Below are 15,185 nucleotides of genomic sequence, written 5' to 3' on the forward strand. Positions count from 1 at the left end.
AGAGCAAAGTGGAAGTCAAAGCAAGACAGAACTCTGCTGATGCCCAGGGAGGTGTGGGAGGAACTTAAATCGAAGCTTTCTGAAGAGGCCTGGCTGGGCAGAGGAGGGTTAGGACCAGTAAGATCTCTCCTGGGGGTGACAGGTGCCATGGTGGGGGTTTGGGGAGAGTTGGGGGGTGGTTGGCTCAGACGTGTATGAGACACAGTCGTATCATATTGCCACAGGCTGATGGCAGTCATCAATTCACCATTTTAAGGTGTATGATAGAGGGGGTTTTAGCACACTCACAATGTTATGCAAGCATCACCACTATTGAATTCCAGATCATTTCCATTCCCTCAAAAAAAACCCAGTACCTATAGCAATCACTCCTCATGCCCATTCCCCCACCCTGGCCCCTGGCAACCACTAATCTACTCTCTGTCTTTCTTGATTTGCCTACTCAGGACACATCATATAAGTAATCAGACAGTAAGCAGCCTTTTGTGCCTGGCTCCTTTCACTTTGCGTGTCTTCCTAGTCCATCTATGTTATAGCGTGCATCGGTGCTTCAGTCCTTTTGACGACTGAATACCAAATAGACTTTTGCAAAGTCCTGAGTGACAATACTAATTGCAGGAATTTATTTCACAAATACTGGTCAGGTACTAAAGTTCCCAGAGATTCTCATACCCTTGCCCCCAGAAGAAATCCAGAATATAGTATGTGCTTAATTAAATATCTGAGCAGATAGAATCACGGAAGGTATAGTCTATATAGTGGAGACTGTAGTGGAGAGTGACAGACATGGTAGCCCCTCCCCCCCAGCCCCCAAGCCATAATAGCCCTGCTTGACCTGGACCTTTCCAGAGCAGCCTAGAGGGGACACTGGCAGTCCCAGAATGGAGCATCAAAGACAAGCGATGTAGATCCCAAGCAGTGGTGTGTTGGAGTCAGCACACACCTCTTCAGAGAGAGCTGATAGTTAAATTTCTAGGAATGCTGCCTGCTGTTTGTTAAGCACAGCCATTACCTAGAATTAAATTATACCACTTACAATTGAATATATTACACAACAGGGAATGAGTGCTCAGAACTCATCACACCCTAATTATCTTACTACATTGTACAATAATCTATCTCACGGTTATTTCTCTCTATTGTCTGCATGGCGGGGATATAACCGTGTTTTGCTGTGCACGTTTTTCCAATTCTGTGACCCACAGTGTCCTGTTGGTAGCTTGAAATTGACCATGGTGGGAGTTTTTAGACCGTGGAAATTGACAAATGCTACCAAGCAGGGTTTTCTTCTCAAGAGAGCCGGTTGTTAAGAGTTTACCAGCACACCCCTGGTCCCCAAGAAGGGTTAGGGTGTTAGGGTGGTAGTTCCCAATTCAGGAGTACTGTTCCTCGGGGGGCATTTTTAGTTGTCACAATGGTTGTCTGGCGCTAACACATCGTTTAGTGACTGAGGGCCAGGGCTGCTAAAAGTTACACAGTGAAGAATCGCCCTGTAACCCCATGACTTTTTTTTTATTTACTATGTTGTAATAGTTTCTGGTGTACAGCATAGTGATTCAGTTATACATACATACATATAGACATATTCTTTTTCATATTCTTTTCCAGTACAGTTACTACAAGCCATTGAATATAGTTCTCTGTGCTATACAGTAGGACCTTGTTGTTTCTCTATTCTGTACATAGTGGTTTGTATCAGCCAATCCCACTCATGACTTTTGAACAACCTGTTAGACATCCATACAGGTGAAAAATCTGCTTCTCTGTTTCTGAGCCCCAAATCTGCTTTACATATATTATAAGTACCCCTCTCAATTTGCTACTTTTTTCCACATCATTCAATCATGGGGGAAACCGGGTCATTTGTCCTGTAGACTGCGTCCTACTGGCTGATTTTGTCCTCATGTTGTTAAGTCACTGGAAACTTTGTCCTCTTGTTTTCTAAAAACTGATGATTACAGTGGGAGACTTGATTGGATTCAAGCCCCCTTTTTTTTCCCTTGTGGGGATGGAAGGAGGGCATTTGTACATGTCACCAGTAGGGGAGGTATCCAGAGGGCTACTTGTCCCTCTTTCAGTGTTAGGAGTGCTGGGAACTCTGGTGATGCCCGCCTCACCACCCACCCCTCCAGTAAAATGCTTCTGCAATCTTGAGCTTTGCTTGGACCCATAATATACCATTAAGAGATACAAAATGGTCTTTTCCCAAGAGAATCTTTTTTTAAATAAGGGAAACTGAGAAGAGTTGCTATTTGCCAGGTGTTCTCCAAAATTCTACCCTGCCTGGTTTCATATTCCAGCCTCTGTGACTTTCTAGCTCTGTGACCTTGGGCAAGTGCCTTCACCTCTGTGTGTCTTGGGTTTCTCAGCTGTGCTGTAGGGCACACGAGTGTCTCTCTCACGGAATTGGTGTGAAGGTGGAATGAGGTTGGTAGGCCAGGTAACTGCTAACAGTTGTTTGCCCAAATAAATGTAGGACCCTGAGAAGGCTGAGTCTGGGAGAGCCAAGGCCAGCAGGACTCTGTCCTCCTCCTCCAGGCTGCCTTCCATGTCTACATCCTGGCAGCACCCGGCACCTGGGGAGGAAGGAGGAGCTTGGGCTCAACTGGCTCTGGCAGCTCAGGCACCCTGCCTCTCACAAGCTCCCAGAGGCTGAACAGATTCTGGGCGGGGTTTTCTGGCCACAGGTGCTGGAAGGTTTGGCAGATTCTGAGTGAGAAGTCGTCCCTGAGGGGAGGGAGCACGCTGAGCTGCCACTTTGTTGTCCAGCCAGGACCAGGTGAGAGATGGTGAGGGGGAGTTTCTCCCCACACCCGCAGCCCGCTCGCGTTACACACACACGCGCGCGCGCGCACGGGACAGAGGGCTGGGGAGAGACTTGAACCCAGAGATTCAGCGCCCACCTCCTCTGGCCCCAGCACACGGGCCACCTGACCTCCCGGCAGCCCCCTAGCCGGCTGCCTTTCTCAGCTCCCACTGCCTTCCTTCCTTGCAGATCGGTTACTTGAACCCCCTTCCCCCTCCGTCCCCATCGCTCTCCCTTCCCCCTCCAAGGCCACAGGCTTCCTTCCTCCCTCCCTCCTGTCACCATTTCCCTGGAACCGACCTGAGACAACCTGACAATGGCAAGCCAGGACCGGCCTGATAGTAACTTGAATGACTTGGTCCCATCTTGGTCCCATCTGAGATTGAGACAGACTGCAGGACCCCGATGCTTAGAGACCCCGGGCGGCAGGCCCCACCCCCAGGCCGCAGGCCCCACCCCCAGGCCAGCCCTTACCCCGGAAGTGGCCTGATCCCTGGCTTCTTTATCCCATCCTGAGTCACCATTTCTGTCCTAAGTCTGAGAATAGAGTTGGAGATTTCCAAGTGGTAGCCCAACATTTTTGTCTTAAGCTCTTCCCCAGGGTTGTGGTGATAGTGTGAATTTCGGGAATAGGGATGGACAGCGCAAACCTGTCCATGCCTAGCCGAGGGAGAGCGGAGGGAGAGCGGGGAGCTGGCAGTGAGGCCGGGACTCAGCTGATTGACCTGAGCTGACCTGGGGGAAGGAGGCTGGAAAGGGTAGGGAGGGGCTTTCAGAGCCGAAGGAACAGGTCTGGCAAATCCCAGGGTGTGACAGAACTGGGCTTGAGGAAGGGGAGTGTTGGGGTTACTCCCTGGTGACAAAGCCTGGGGGGGCGGGGGGGTGGGGTGGGGGGAGGGGACAGGACGCCCAGAAGGGCTGTGAGCTGAGGAGGAGGCAGGGTCAGCTCTCATGTGGGGCAGGAAGGGAGGCGAGGAGGCTGTGGCCAGCCTCCCAAGAGAGGAGAGGATGAGGCCAGGCCTGGGTAGAGAGAAGTGGACCAGATGGAAAAAGTTGAAAAGAAGCTATCGGCAGATTTTGGTGATCTCTTTGCTGAGAGACCTGAAGGCTTCATTCCTCCTTTGAAGTTGGGGCTCTTTTCTGTTCTGTATCCTCCTGCAGCCCCTCAAGCGGTGACCCCCCCCCCCCCAGGACCAAGGTGGAGGAAGGGGCCTTGACCCCTCACTCCAAGGCCTAATGCAGCTATAAGACTGAGGGCAGGTAAGGAGATGTACTTCCTGACCTCAGAGGACTGGGGGAAAGGCAGGTTCCTCCAATTTGCCAGAAGCTGCCTCTGGTCCAGACTCCAGCTGCTGGCTTTCCCCAAAGTTCCCCACTGACGACATCAGCGAGCCGCTTTCCCAGTTTCCTCCCCTCCTCGCCAGCACCCGCCCCAGCCCTGGCCCTCCCCCAGGCCTGCCACCCACCCTCCTCTCTGACCAGTCGCTGAGCCTTAGTTTCCTTAGCTTTCAAATGGACGTACTTACACCTGCTTTCCAGGTTGTTGTTAAAATTTACTAAGAGAAAACTGCAGGAAGGGGGACACGAGAGACAGGACACTTGGTTTCAGCCTGACGTTAATGTGAGTTTGGAGTGTGTCCCCTGCCACGGGAGACAGGACCGGCCCACTCGGTGCACATCCCGCCGCAGCCCTGCAGAGCGGTGCTGTTATTATTACCTCCGATTTTTGGATGTTGACACTGAGAGGCACAGACCCTTGGTCAAGATCCTACAGATAATTAGAGGCTTCTGACCACACCTCACTGAGCTTCTCTCCAAACCTAAATCTTTCAGAACCTCACAGCGAGGCCCATGCTCCCAGACCCTGGGTTACAGCCTGTGAGGCTCTTCCCGCCTCCTCCTCCTCTCCCTGCAGCCTCAGTCAAGGTCAGGGCTTTGGTCAAGGTCAGGGGGCTGAGGTCTACAGGCCAGTTAGGCCCCTCAGCAGTGGCCCATCCCCTTTTCCGGATAAGAAGGGAGGGAACACCTAGGGAGACTTAGAGCCATAGTTCTAGAATATTCTGCATTTTTTCTTACCCAGAGGAAACTGGCCTTCTTGTCTTTCTGTCTGCTGTAAACAAATTTTCAAGGGGACCTTTGGGGCACTGGCTGCCAGTGCAGAGATGAGGAGGTTTGATTGTGAAAATCTCTTCTTCCAGTATTCATTGTTTCACCCAGTAGGTGCTGGGAAATGGAGATGTGGGGAAAAAAAGCAAAGAAAAAGGTAGGGATGTAGGGAAGTGAATGAGGCAGGGAGATGTTGGCAGAGACTCAGTGAGAGGGGGAGAAAAAAACAAATGGGGCCAGAGGGGGACTTGACAGAGGTAGAACTTGTACCCCTTCTACATGTGTCTCCTGAGCACCTATTAACATGTGTGTAAGAAAGACGCTGAGACTGAGAGATCCCAAAGGGACTGTCCTGGAGAAGGAGAGAACGGGGACAGAGCAGAGACTGGAGGTGGCACCCAAGTGGCGTAAGATTCATCTTGTCCATCTGCCTCTTTTCTCTCTGTCTCTGTCTCTGCCTCTCTGTCTCTGTATCTGCTTTTGTCTTTCTATTCCTGTCTCTGTCTGTTTCTTTCTTCCTGTCTTCCTTTCCCTGCCTCCCTCTTCCTCTCTGTCTCAGTTTCTGTTTGTCTGTCTCTCTCCCTGTCTTTGGTTCTGTCCTTGTCTTTTCCTCCGTATCTTTCTATTTCCCCCTCTCTCTTTTTTTGGTCTCTTTTTCCATCTCTCTCTCCTCCTTCCCCCTCTCACTTCCTTCCCTCCATCTTTCTGCCTTCCCCCAAGCATTCCCCCTGGCCCCCGGCATCCCAAGTCCCGTCCTTGGCCAGCGGGGAGCCAGACAGAGGTGCCAAGTCTACCCCTTGCCCTTCAAGGACTCACCGTCCAGTTGGAGAAGGGAAGAGAGGACCACAGTGGGAAGAAAGCAGAGGCCACTCCGCAGAAAGCTTGCCTCCTCCTACCGTGGGGCTCCCTCCGCCTTCCCGCAGCTTCCTCCTGCTTCCCAGTCCCCAGAGGGTTCCTCTCCACCCAGAATCAGAGGTGGGTTCTGGACCAGAATGAAATGCCACGTGGCCTTGAGGGAACAGGAACCAAGAACATCAGGACCACAAGACACTTTCACCTCTCTCTAGGGTCTTCATTGATTTTGATTCTCAGGGCTGAATCCCCTCTGCTCACAGATTTCTCCCGTTCATCTTAGACATGGCTTCATGTGCTGCCTCAGCTGGGCCCTCGGGGGCCCTTTAGCTGCCCAGCCCACAGTCAATGGGCCACCGTCTCTGGGCTTCTAACTTCCAGTTCCCAAGGGAGAGAATCTTCTTGGTACAACTTATTCTCTGGAGCCGGCACCCACCCCCAAGCATCATCGCCTGGCCAGTGGATGGGCCATCCTTGGGCCAGTCGTTGTCTTATGATGTACTATGGGCTGTGGTTTTGCCTTTTATAAAGTCACCCATCGTCTTGGATTAGCGCCAACCTCACGGTGACCTCATTATATCTTGGTCACCTCTGTAAAGACCCTGTCTCCAAATCAGGTCACATTCTGAGGGACCAAGGGGTTAAGATTTCAATATATGTTTTTCAGAGGGATACAATTCAACCCATAACAGGCTGTAACAAGGTCTGTGGGCTGGCCGAGCAAAAATACACCTCCTTAATACAGTGCACGTCATGATCGCCCATCGCCTGCTCTCTTTATCTTATGCCTTCAATGCCATTTAAAAAAAAAATCAAACCTCAGTCATGGCAGGTGAATCACAGATATACTCAATCACTCCCCAGAGATATAACCTCCCAAAGTCAGCTCGGTCCACGGGATCTGTCTCTGATGTATGGGGCGACCTTAGTTGATCTCAGAATTCACCACCTCTGATGAAACAGATTCCTCCTCTAGGCCTGCCCTCATCACATTCATGTGTGACTCCCCCCAATTCTATGATCTGTGTTCTAAGGGCTAGATTTGACCATTTACCCATACACCCAATATAAAACGTGGAAACCAACTGGTCACTGGCCCAGAGCCCATATAGACAGCATCTTTTGCTTTATATGGGATAATATCAAAAGTTGATGGAGGGGGGTGGTAATAGCTCAGTGTTAGAGCATGTGCTTAGCATGGATGAGGTCCTAGGTTCAATCCCCAGTACCTCCATTAGGAAAAAGAAGAAGAAAAACTGACTGCATGTGTGTATGTGCCAGGCACGGTTTTAATCCTCAGAGAAAGCTGTGGGAGCTGGCAGTCAGCAGCCCGCAGCCAGAGGGTGTGTGCTTAACCAGAGAGAGACGTGTCCTCTCTGGCTCACTGTGTCAAGTACATTCCACACAGAGCTGAGTGAACGGAGGTTGCACTTCCAGTGGCCAGGAGGAAGGGCCTCACGTGGAACTTGCGGGCAGTAAGACTGAGACTCAGCTGAGCTTTGAAATGAACCTTCTTCAGTCAACCCAGCCTCCCTGACTCCTTTCTTTCAAGTCAAAAAGGGTTAGAGGAGATTGTGCCACCAGGGAGCTATTTCTGGTTGGGCTCAACACCTGGGGATGACCCAAAGGGCCCACCCCCGCAGCTGAGTTGGTTCAATTCAAATCCAGGCATGTAGTTGACAAGCCTCAATCTCTTCTGGAAAGATAACGCTTATGTGCTCTTAATAGCTCAAGGGTTTCAGTGACTTATAAATCAGAAGCAGGGATATCGCCACATTTGGTTTTTTGCTAACTTTTTTTTCGAAGTATAGTTGATTTACAATGTTGTGTTAGTTTCTGGTGTACAGCATAGATATGCATATATATGTATTCTTTTTCATACTATTTGTCATTATAGGTTATTACCGGATATTGAATATAGTTCCCTGTGCTGTACAGTAGGACTTTGTTGTTTTTCTATTTTATATATAATAGTTTGTTATATGTAACATATCTGCTAATCTCAAACACCTAATTTATCTCTCCACCCCCATCCCTTTTGGTAACCATGTTTGTTTTCTATGTCTGCAAGTCTGTTTTGCAAGTAAGTTCATTTGTATCATTTTTTTTAGACTCCACATATAAGTGACATCATATGATATTTGTCTTTCTCTGTCTGACTTACTTCACTTAGTATGATCATCTCTAGATCCATCCATGTTGCTGCTAATGGCATTATTTTGTCCTTTTTAATGGCTAAGTAGTATTCCATTTGTGTGTGTGTGTGTGTGTGTGTGTGTGTGTGTGTGTGTGTGTGTGTGTGTACAGATATACAACATCTTTATCCAGTCATCTGTCAATGGACATTCAGGTTGCTTCCACATCTTGGCTATTGTAAATAGTGCTGCTGTGAACATTGGGGTGCATGTATCTTTTCTAATTAATGGTTCCTCTGGATCATATGATAACTTTAGTTTTTTAAGGAATTTCTGCACTATTTTCCATACTAGCTGCACCAAATTACATTCCCACAAACAGGGCAGGGGGGTTCCCTTTTCTCCATACCCTTCCCAGCATTTGTTATTGGTAGACTTTTTAGTGATGGCCCTCTGCTAACTTTCTATCAGCCATAGTTAACCCGAAAGGACCACACCTGCATAGCTTCCGGCACCTTCCCAGCTTCAGCCAGGTCACACCTAGCTTGATTTAGCCCCAATGTTCTCTTCTTAGTGGCCACTTAGTTCAGTAGTTTGACCAGGAACACAAGCCCTAGACCAAATCAAATAGACATCTTTATCTTTCATCTACCTTGGTGCAAAGCCTCCAGGATATGCTGCGATTATAGCCTGCTCATAAGGAAGAGGTTTTTATACGTGGGTGGGAACCTCACATTCACAGAGAAGGAAGAGGGAAGTCTTTGGAAAAGCTGAGAGAACATCATTCCTTTGACTCCTCCCAGACATCTCCATTCCTGTTCTCTTGGAGCCCCATCTTACACAATTAGGTGCCACTCCTGGACTTCCACTGTGGCAACATGTGCTGGTCCCACCTAGATTGCAAGATGACAAAGTCTATCAGTCATTTCTAGATGTAATCTTTGGCAATAACAAGGTGTTAACTGTGATAACATTAAGTAATTGTCCTGTTCCACTTTTCCTTACTGGCTTCTAGCCGCATAATGGGGAGTCAGAACCGACTTGTTTCCTGCTTTTCTTTTCTTACAACTGCTTTACTTTTGCTCAGCAATCTTATCTTCAAAGTCTCATCCTTTGGGGGCCTTTGATTTGTTCTAAAGAATCCCAGCCAACCGCTTAATTAACTGCTTCACTCTACAAAACACTGGGTCAAGATTTATGTCCCAGGATGGGGAATTCTCCAAGTCCCCTACCTCCTATAACACCATAGTGACTCCTGTGTGTTCTCGGAAGTTCTGGACTATGCAACCACCCTACCCCAGGAACTAATTTCTGTTGTAACCAGAGTTGAAAAGAACAGGTTGTATACTCGTTCAAATATAAGTGTGTGTGTGTGTGTGTGTGTGTGTGGTGGAGGGAGGGTATAGCTCAATGGTAGAGCATGTGCTTAGCATGCACAAGGTCCTGGGTTCAATCCCTGGTGCCTCCATTAAAAATAATAAGTAAGTAAGTAAGTAAATAAATACATACATACATACATACATACATACATACATACCAAATCTCCCCTCACCCCCTGCCCAAAAAAACCCGAAAGAAATATAAGCAGATTTTCTGGGATTTCTTGAGCAGGAATTGAAGTTCTCTTGAAGTCTCTGCACATCCATCTCTTCAGGTGTTTTCTGGTAATTGGCTCCCTCTGCTTCAGTTTGCATCTGACACATCCCAGCTGCACCAACTCCTATGCTCCCTTTCAACATCACCTGTCATGGTTTCATAGAAATCATCTGTGGTCTTTGTCCCCAGTTCCTGGCACATAGCACCTAGAAGCCTTGACATTTCCTGATCGATAAGCGATAGGAATGTCTTTCATACTGATGAGGCGCCTCTTGCCAGGGCTCTAGATAGCTTCAGGATGGGAGCTGGTCACCAGAAAGACCAAACCTCCATTAGAGGATTGGCACTTTCACCCTCACCACCCCGCCCACGCCAGATCTGGAGACGAGAAAGAGACTAGACATCGAGTTCATCACCAGTGGCTAATGATTTGATCAGTCGTGCCTCCACAATGATACCTCCATGAAAACCCCAAAGAATGGGTTTCAGGGAGCTTCTGAATTAGCAAACATGAGCTAGGAGGAGGATCTGCCCCAACTCCAAGGGAACAGAAGCTCTGTGCTCAGAACCCTTCTGGACCTTGTCCTAAGGACCTCTTCTGATTACTCATTTGTCTCCTTTATAATTAACTAGTAAACACAAGCAAAGTGCCTTCCTGAGTTCTATGAGCCATTCTAGCAAATTATCAAACCTGAGGAGGGGGACACAGGAACCCTGATCTATACCTGGTCAATCAGAAGTATGAATAGCCCAGGGCTTGCAACTGGTGTCTGAAGTTGGGGACAGTCTGATGGAACGTAACTGTTGAACTTGCAGGATCTGATACTAAGTCCGGGTAGATAGAGTCAGAACTGAACAGAATTGTTGGACACCGAACAATGTCATGAGGGAAAAAACCAACTGCCTCTGAGCCTTTTAGTAAAAAGGCTCAAGAGAAAATTGGCCAACTGGTCTTTTAGAGCCAACTTACACTTCTCAACGCCTCAGCTAAGGAAAAGAGAAGCCACCGGGGACCCAGGTGTCTGTCTCATGTTCGGTCATCTACAGCCAGGAGGGTGACCAGATCAAGTGGTTGAGCTAATGATGGAAGGGCAGTTTCCCTTCGAAGGGGATACAGACAGGCAGGCATGTCAAGGTGGACATCTCTTGAAACTGGATCCCCAGTAATTAGTAGGTTCATACACTTGTGTTCATCACATATAGACACCATACATGTATACTCACAGTCTATAAACACTCCCATTTAAACATACAATATAATGTATGCATATATATACACAGACTCACGTACACACACATGCTGTCTAGCCACAGACAACTGCACACTATATATATATATATATATATATATATATAAAAACACACCCGTACATGTACACAATACAAATGGAACTCAGAGATATTTCAGGTTCAGTTCCAGACCACCACAATAAAGTGATGACTGCAATAAAGCAAGTCACACAAATGTTTTGGTTCCCCAGTGAATACAAAAGTGACGTTTACCCTATACTGTAGTCTACTAAGTGTACAACAGCATTATGTCTAAAATATCAATGTACATTAATTTAAATTGATTATTTTTATTATTAATTTAGTTTAAGTACAATGTAGTTAATTTAAAAATAATTTATTACTAAAAAATAAAGTCATCATCTGACAACACAGGGTTGCCACAAACCTTCCATTTGTAAACACTGCGGCATCTGGAAGCAGAATAGAATGAGGTGTGCCTGCGTGCACACATGTGTGCAATATACACTGTGCATATGATGTCCATTCGTGTGCACACAAGTGCACACACACTTACCTACATACACAATATATGGATACCCATACATATCATACAATGTGCATGCCATGTGAACACACACAATGCACATAGATCTACATGTGTGAACATGCACATATGAATCCAATGTAAACACATCCACATAGCACACACTGCAGAGGTGCATACGTGTACCTGGGTATTCACACTACATGCACACACGAAGTAAATCCACACACACATACAACCACACAGTGTCTGCACACACAACTGCGCTGCCAGCTTCATGGCCACCCCAGGGCCTCCATCCCCCAAGCTAACTGTCCCTGCTCTCCCTCCCCTGACAGCCATGCACACAGCAACTTTCTTCTTCCCCACGGCCCCCTTCATCCTCTTTGTCTTCGCGGCTTCCACCATATTTCACCTTCAGCAGCGGCTGGTGAAGATGCAACCCTCGTGGGAGTTAGAGATGCTGGAGTCAAAGATGGTGGAGACTCCCTCCAGCCCCCCGCGGAAGGGCATGTGGACAATCAATGCAATAGGCCGCCTGGGGAACCAGATGGGGGAGTACGCCACCCTGTACGCTTTGGCCAAGATGAACGGGCGGCCGGCCTTCATCCCGCCCCAGATGCACAGCACTCTGGCCCCCATCTTCAGAATCACCCTCCCCGTCCTGCACGACACCACGGCCAGCAGGATCCCCTGGCGGAACTACCACCTGAACGACTGGATGGAGGACCAGTACCGCCACATCCCGGGGGAGTACGTGCGCCTCACCGGCTACCCCTGCTCCTGGACCTTCTACCACCACCTGCACGCCGAGATCCTCCAGGAGTTCACCCTGCACGACCACGTGCGGGAGGAGGCCCAGAATTTTCTGCGGGGTCTGCAGGTGAATGGGAGCCGGCCGAGCACCTTCGTAGGGGTCCACGTGCGCCGGGGGGACTACGTTCACGTTATGCCCAACGTGTGGAAGGGCGTGGTCGCTGACCGGCGATACCTAGAGCAGGCCCTGAACTGGTTCCGGACGCGCTACAGCACCCCCATCTTTGTGGTCTCCAGCAACGGCATGGCCTGGTGCCGGGAAAACATTGATGCCTCCCGTGGGGATGTGGTGTTTGCCGGCAATGGCAATGAAGGCTCACCAGCCAAGGATTTTGCACTGCTCGCGCAGTGTAACCACACCATCATGACCATTGGGACATTCGGGATCTGGGCCGCCTACCTTGCAGGTGGAGAGACCATATACCTAGCCAATTACACTCTCCCAGACTCTCCCTTCCTCAAAGTCTTTAAGCCCGAGGCAGCCTTCCTGCCAGAGTGGATCGGAATTGAGGCAGACCTGTCCCCACTACTCAAGCACTGATGTTAGCTGGTCCTCTGGACCCCATTCTCCTTTTTTGGCTCCCCCAAGGTCAGTGCCAAGGCAGGAGGAGCACATTGTTACATGTTCCAGGACACTTCCTCCTTGTATCAGAATGCTTCAGGCTGCAAGTAACAGAAGTCCCAATGAACTTATTTAAGTAACATGTTCATGAGTCTCACACAACAGGAGCAGAGGTGGCACATCTCCTGGGTTAATTTAACAGCTCAAGAACATCATCAGTGACCCCAGTTCCATCCATCTTGTTGAGCTGCTTAATCTCTTAAATTGGCTCCCTCGTGGTCCCAAGATGGCTGCCACATACCCAGGTGTCACACACAGACAGCCTCTTCCCAAGGCAGCAAAAAGAGGTTTGTTCTTATCTTAGGTCCCTTTTGAAGAGTGTGGGAAGCCTTCCAAAACCTCAGCAAGTGGCCCTGTGTCTTAATGACCAGAAGTGAGTCCCATGCCCACATGACTCCTTCCTTACAAAGCACGATGAATCAGACCCTGGACTTGACTTAGCCTCAGATCAAGAAATCTTTGCCCTCTGCAGCTGGGAAATCAATCAGCCTCCTCTGAAGGACACGGTTGTTTGCAGAAAGAAAATTGGGGTGCTCGTATCAAGGAAGAAGGGAAGAATGGCTATAGAGTGCAAAATAGGGAAGCTCTGAGTTATTGTGCAGGTAGGTCACTAAGCAAAGGCACCTGGCTAAGGAGTCAGGTGGGGCTTAAATAGAGCCCACAGTCTTCTCTCCAAGCCGTGTGTTCTAGGGATGGTGCCCACCCAGAGGGCTCACTTTTTTTTCTAGTTAGCCCACCCAGAATAGAGACTTTTTTTTCCAGTCTTCACAAGAGAGCCATCTTGGCTAGTAGTTGGGTGTGAATCCAAGACCATATGCCCCACCTCTGCAACCCTGGGTTCTAGGGCCTCAGGTGATTATTGTTGAGAACTCAGAGACCAGCATGGCTCAATGAACTCGAGGAGAGTCCATCATCCTTGTAGTAACCATGTGTGGTGTGAACCTAATAGACAGGATCCCTGCCCTCAAGGGCTGCATTGACAAAACATAGTGGCTTAAAATGACAATTTGTTATTTCCCACAATTCTGTGGGTCAGCTGGGTGATTCTCTGCTCCATTCTAAACTGGCCGAGTTCTCTCAAGCAACTACATGTGAAGCTCAACTGGTGTAGGACAGGGTAACTTGGACTTACTCACAACATGGCTTTTAAGTTGTTTGCTGGAACACTCACTCTTGGAGTCTTCAGTCATCAGCATGATGTCAGAAGTCCAGCCATCTGAAGCTGCCATGCTGTGAGGACGCCCAAACCCAATGAGAGTCCACATGGAAGTACTCCGATTAAGTCTTAGCTGAGGCCAGCTTCAAGTCACCCCAGCCCAGGCATCAGATATGTGAGTGAAGAAGCTTCCAGATGATTCCACAGAAGTTCCAGTCAACCTAGCATTTAGAGTGATGCAGCTGAGGCACCTGATACATTGCAGAGAGAAACCATATCTGAATTCTTGATTCACAGATTGTGTTGAGCATAATAATGTGACTGTTTTATGCCACTAAGTTTTGGGAAAGTCTGTTATGCAGCCGTCAATAACTGGAATAAACTAAAACAATTACTTTCTGTATTTGCAAAAACTTTTATGACTTCGGCATGAAAAAGGCCAACATGAATTTCCCCATCTGACTTGAGATGTCATGTGCAAAGGCCCTGTGGCAGGAGAAAGTCCAGTTATTTATGTGAGTGAAATGAGGCCAGTGTGGCTGGAACACATCAAGACAGGTATGGGTGGAGAAGTTAACAGGGTGGGACCATAAAATGCCTTGTTGACCCTGCTGAGGGCTTTGGGTTTCATTCTAAGACCAATGGGAAGCCATCAGAGGGTTTTACTTAGAGAGGTGGTATGATCTGATTTGCTGTGTGGACATTTCTGGCTGTTATGTGGAGACATGGCTGTAGGGGCAAGGGTGGAGACATAGAGACCAATAAGAAGGAAGGCTACTGTAACATTTCTGGCAACTAATGATGGTGCACTTTTGAAAAACTTAAATTCTATCCAACTCCAATTATGGTCTGTCTACACCCATTCACCCACAGTCTTGCCGAAGTTGGATATTACCATTTTCTAAATTTTTCTCCAACTTCTTTGGAAAAAAAGGCACCTTTTTCAATTACGTGTCTCTGAGTGAGATCTGTTTTAACCTTTTTTATCACTTCTTCTAAAGTCAGTCTGCTAAGTGAGAGGCTGCCCTCAGGTTCTCAAATGCAAAACTAAGGTGAATTCAGAACTTCTTCACTTTGCAGGTTTTCTCATCAACCACACCAAGTCTTCAGCATCAACCCAACCCAGAAATTTTATTTTTAATTTTCCTTTCTTTATTTGCCATCTTGTATTAGTTATGAAGTCCTGATTGTTATTTTTAAATTCTAACATCATACATGTGAAACATTCATAAAATGCATGGTATAAAGAATAACAGAGCAGAAACTCCTATCCAGGTTAAGACCTGGTGTGTCAGGTTACTCCAAGACCACTCTCAGGT

The 15,185-nt window shown here is 48.0% G+C and overlaps 1 protein-coding gene across 1 annotated transcript; it reads left to right on the top strand.

The window, feature by feature from the left end:
* Positions 1 to 11,215: 11,215 nt before the first annotated feature.
* On the top strand, positions 11,216 to 14,265 carry FUT2 (fucosyltransferase 2 (H blood group)). Its single transcript, XM_010996410.3, has one exon. The coding sequence runs from the start codon at positions 11,550 to 11,552 to the stop codon at positions 12,627 to 12,629; it is 1,080 nt and encodes a 359-aa protein (XP_010994712.3). The 5' UTR covers positions 11,216 to 11,549; the 3' UTR covers positions 12,630 to 14,265.
* The last annotated feature ends 920 nt before the right edge of the window (positions 14,266 to 15,185 follow it).

Source organism: Camelus dromedarius, chromosome 9 (assembly GCF_036321535.1).
Source record: "Camelus dromedarius isolate mCamDro1 chromosome 9, mCamDro1.pat, whole genome shotgun sequence".
NCBI classification, from domain to species: domain Eukaryota; kingdom Metazoa; phylum Chordata; class Mammalia; order Artiodactyla; family Camelidae; genus Camelus; species Camelus dromedarius.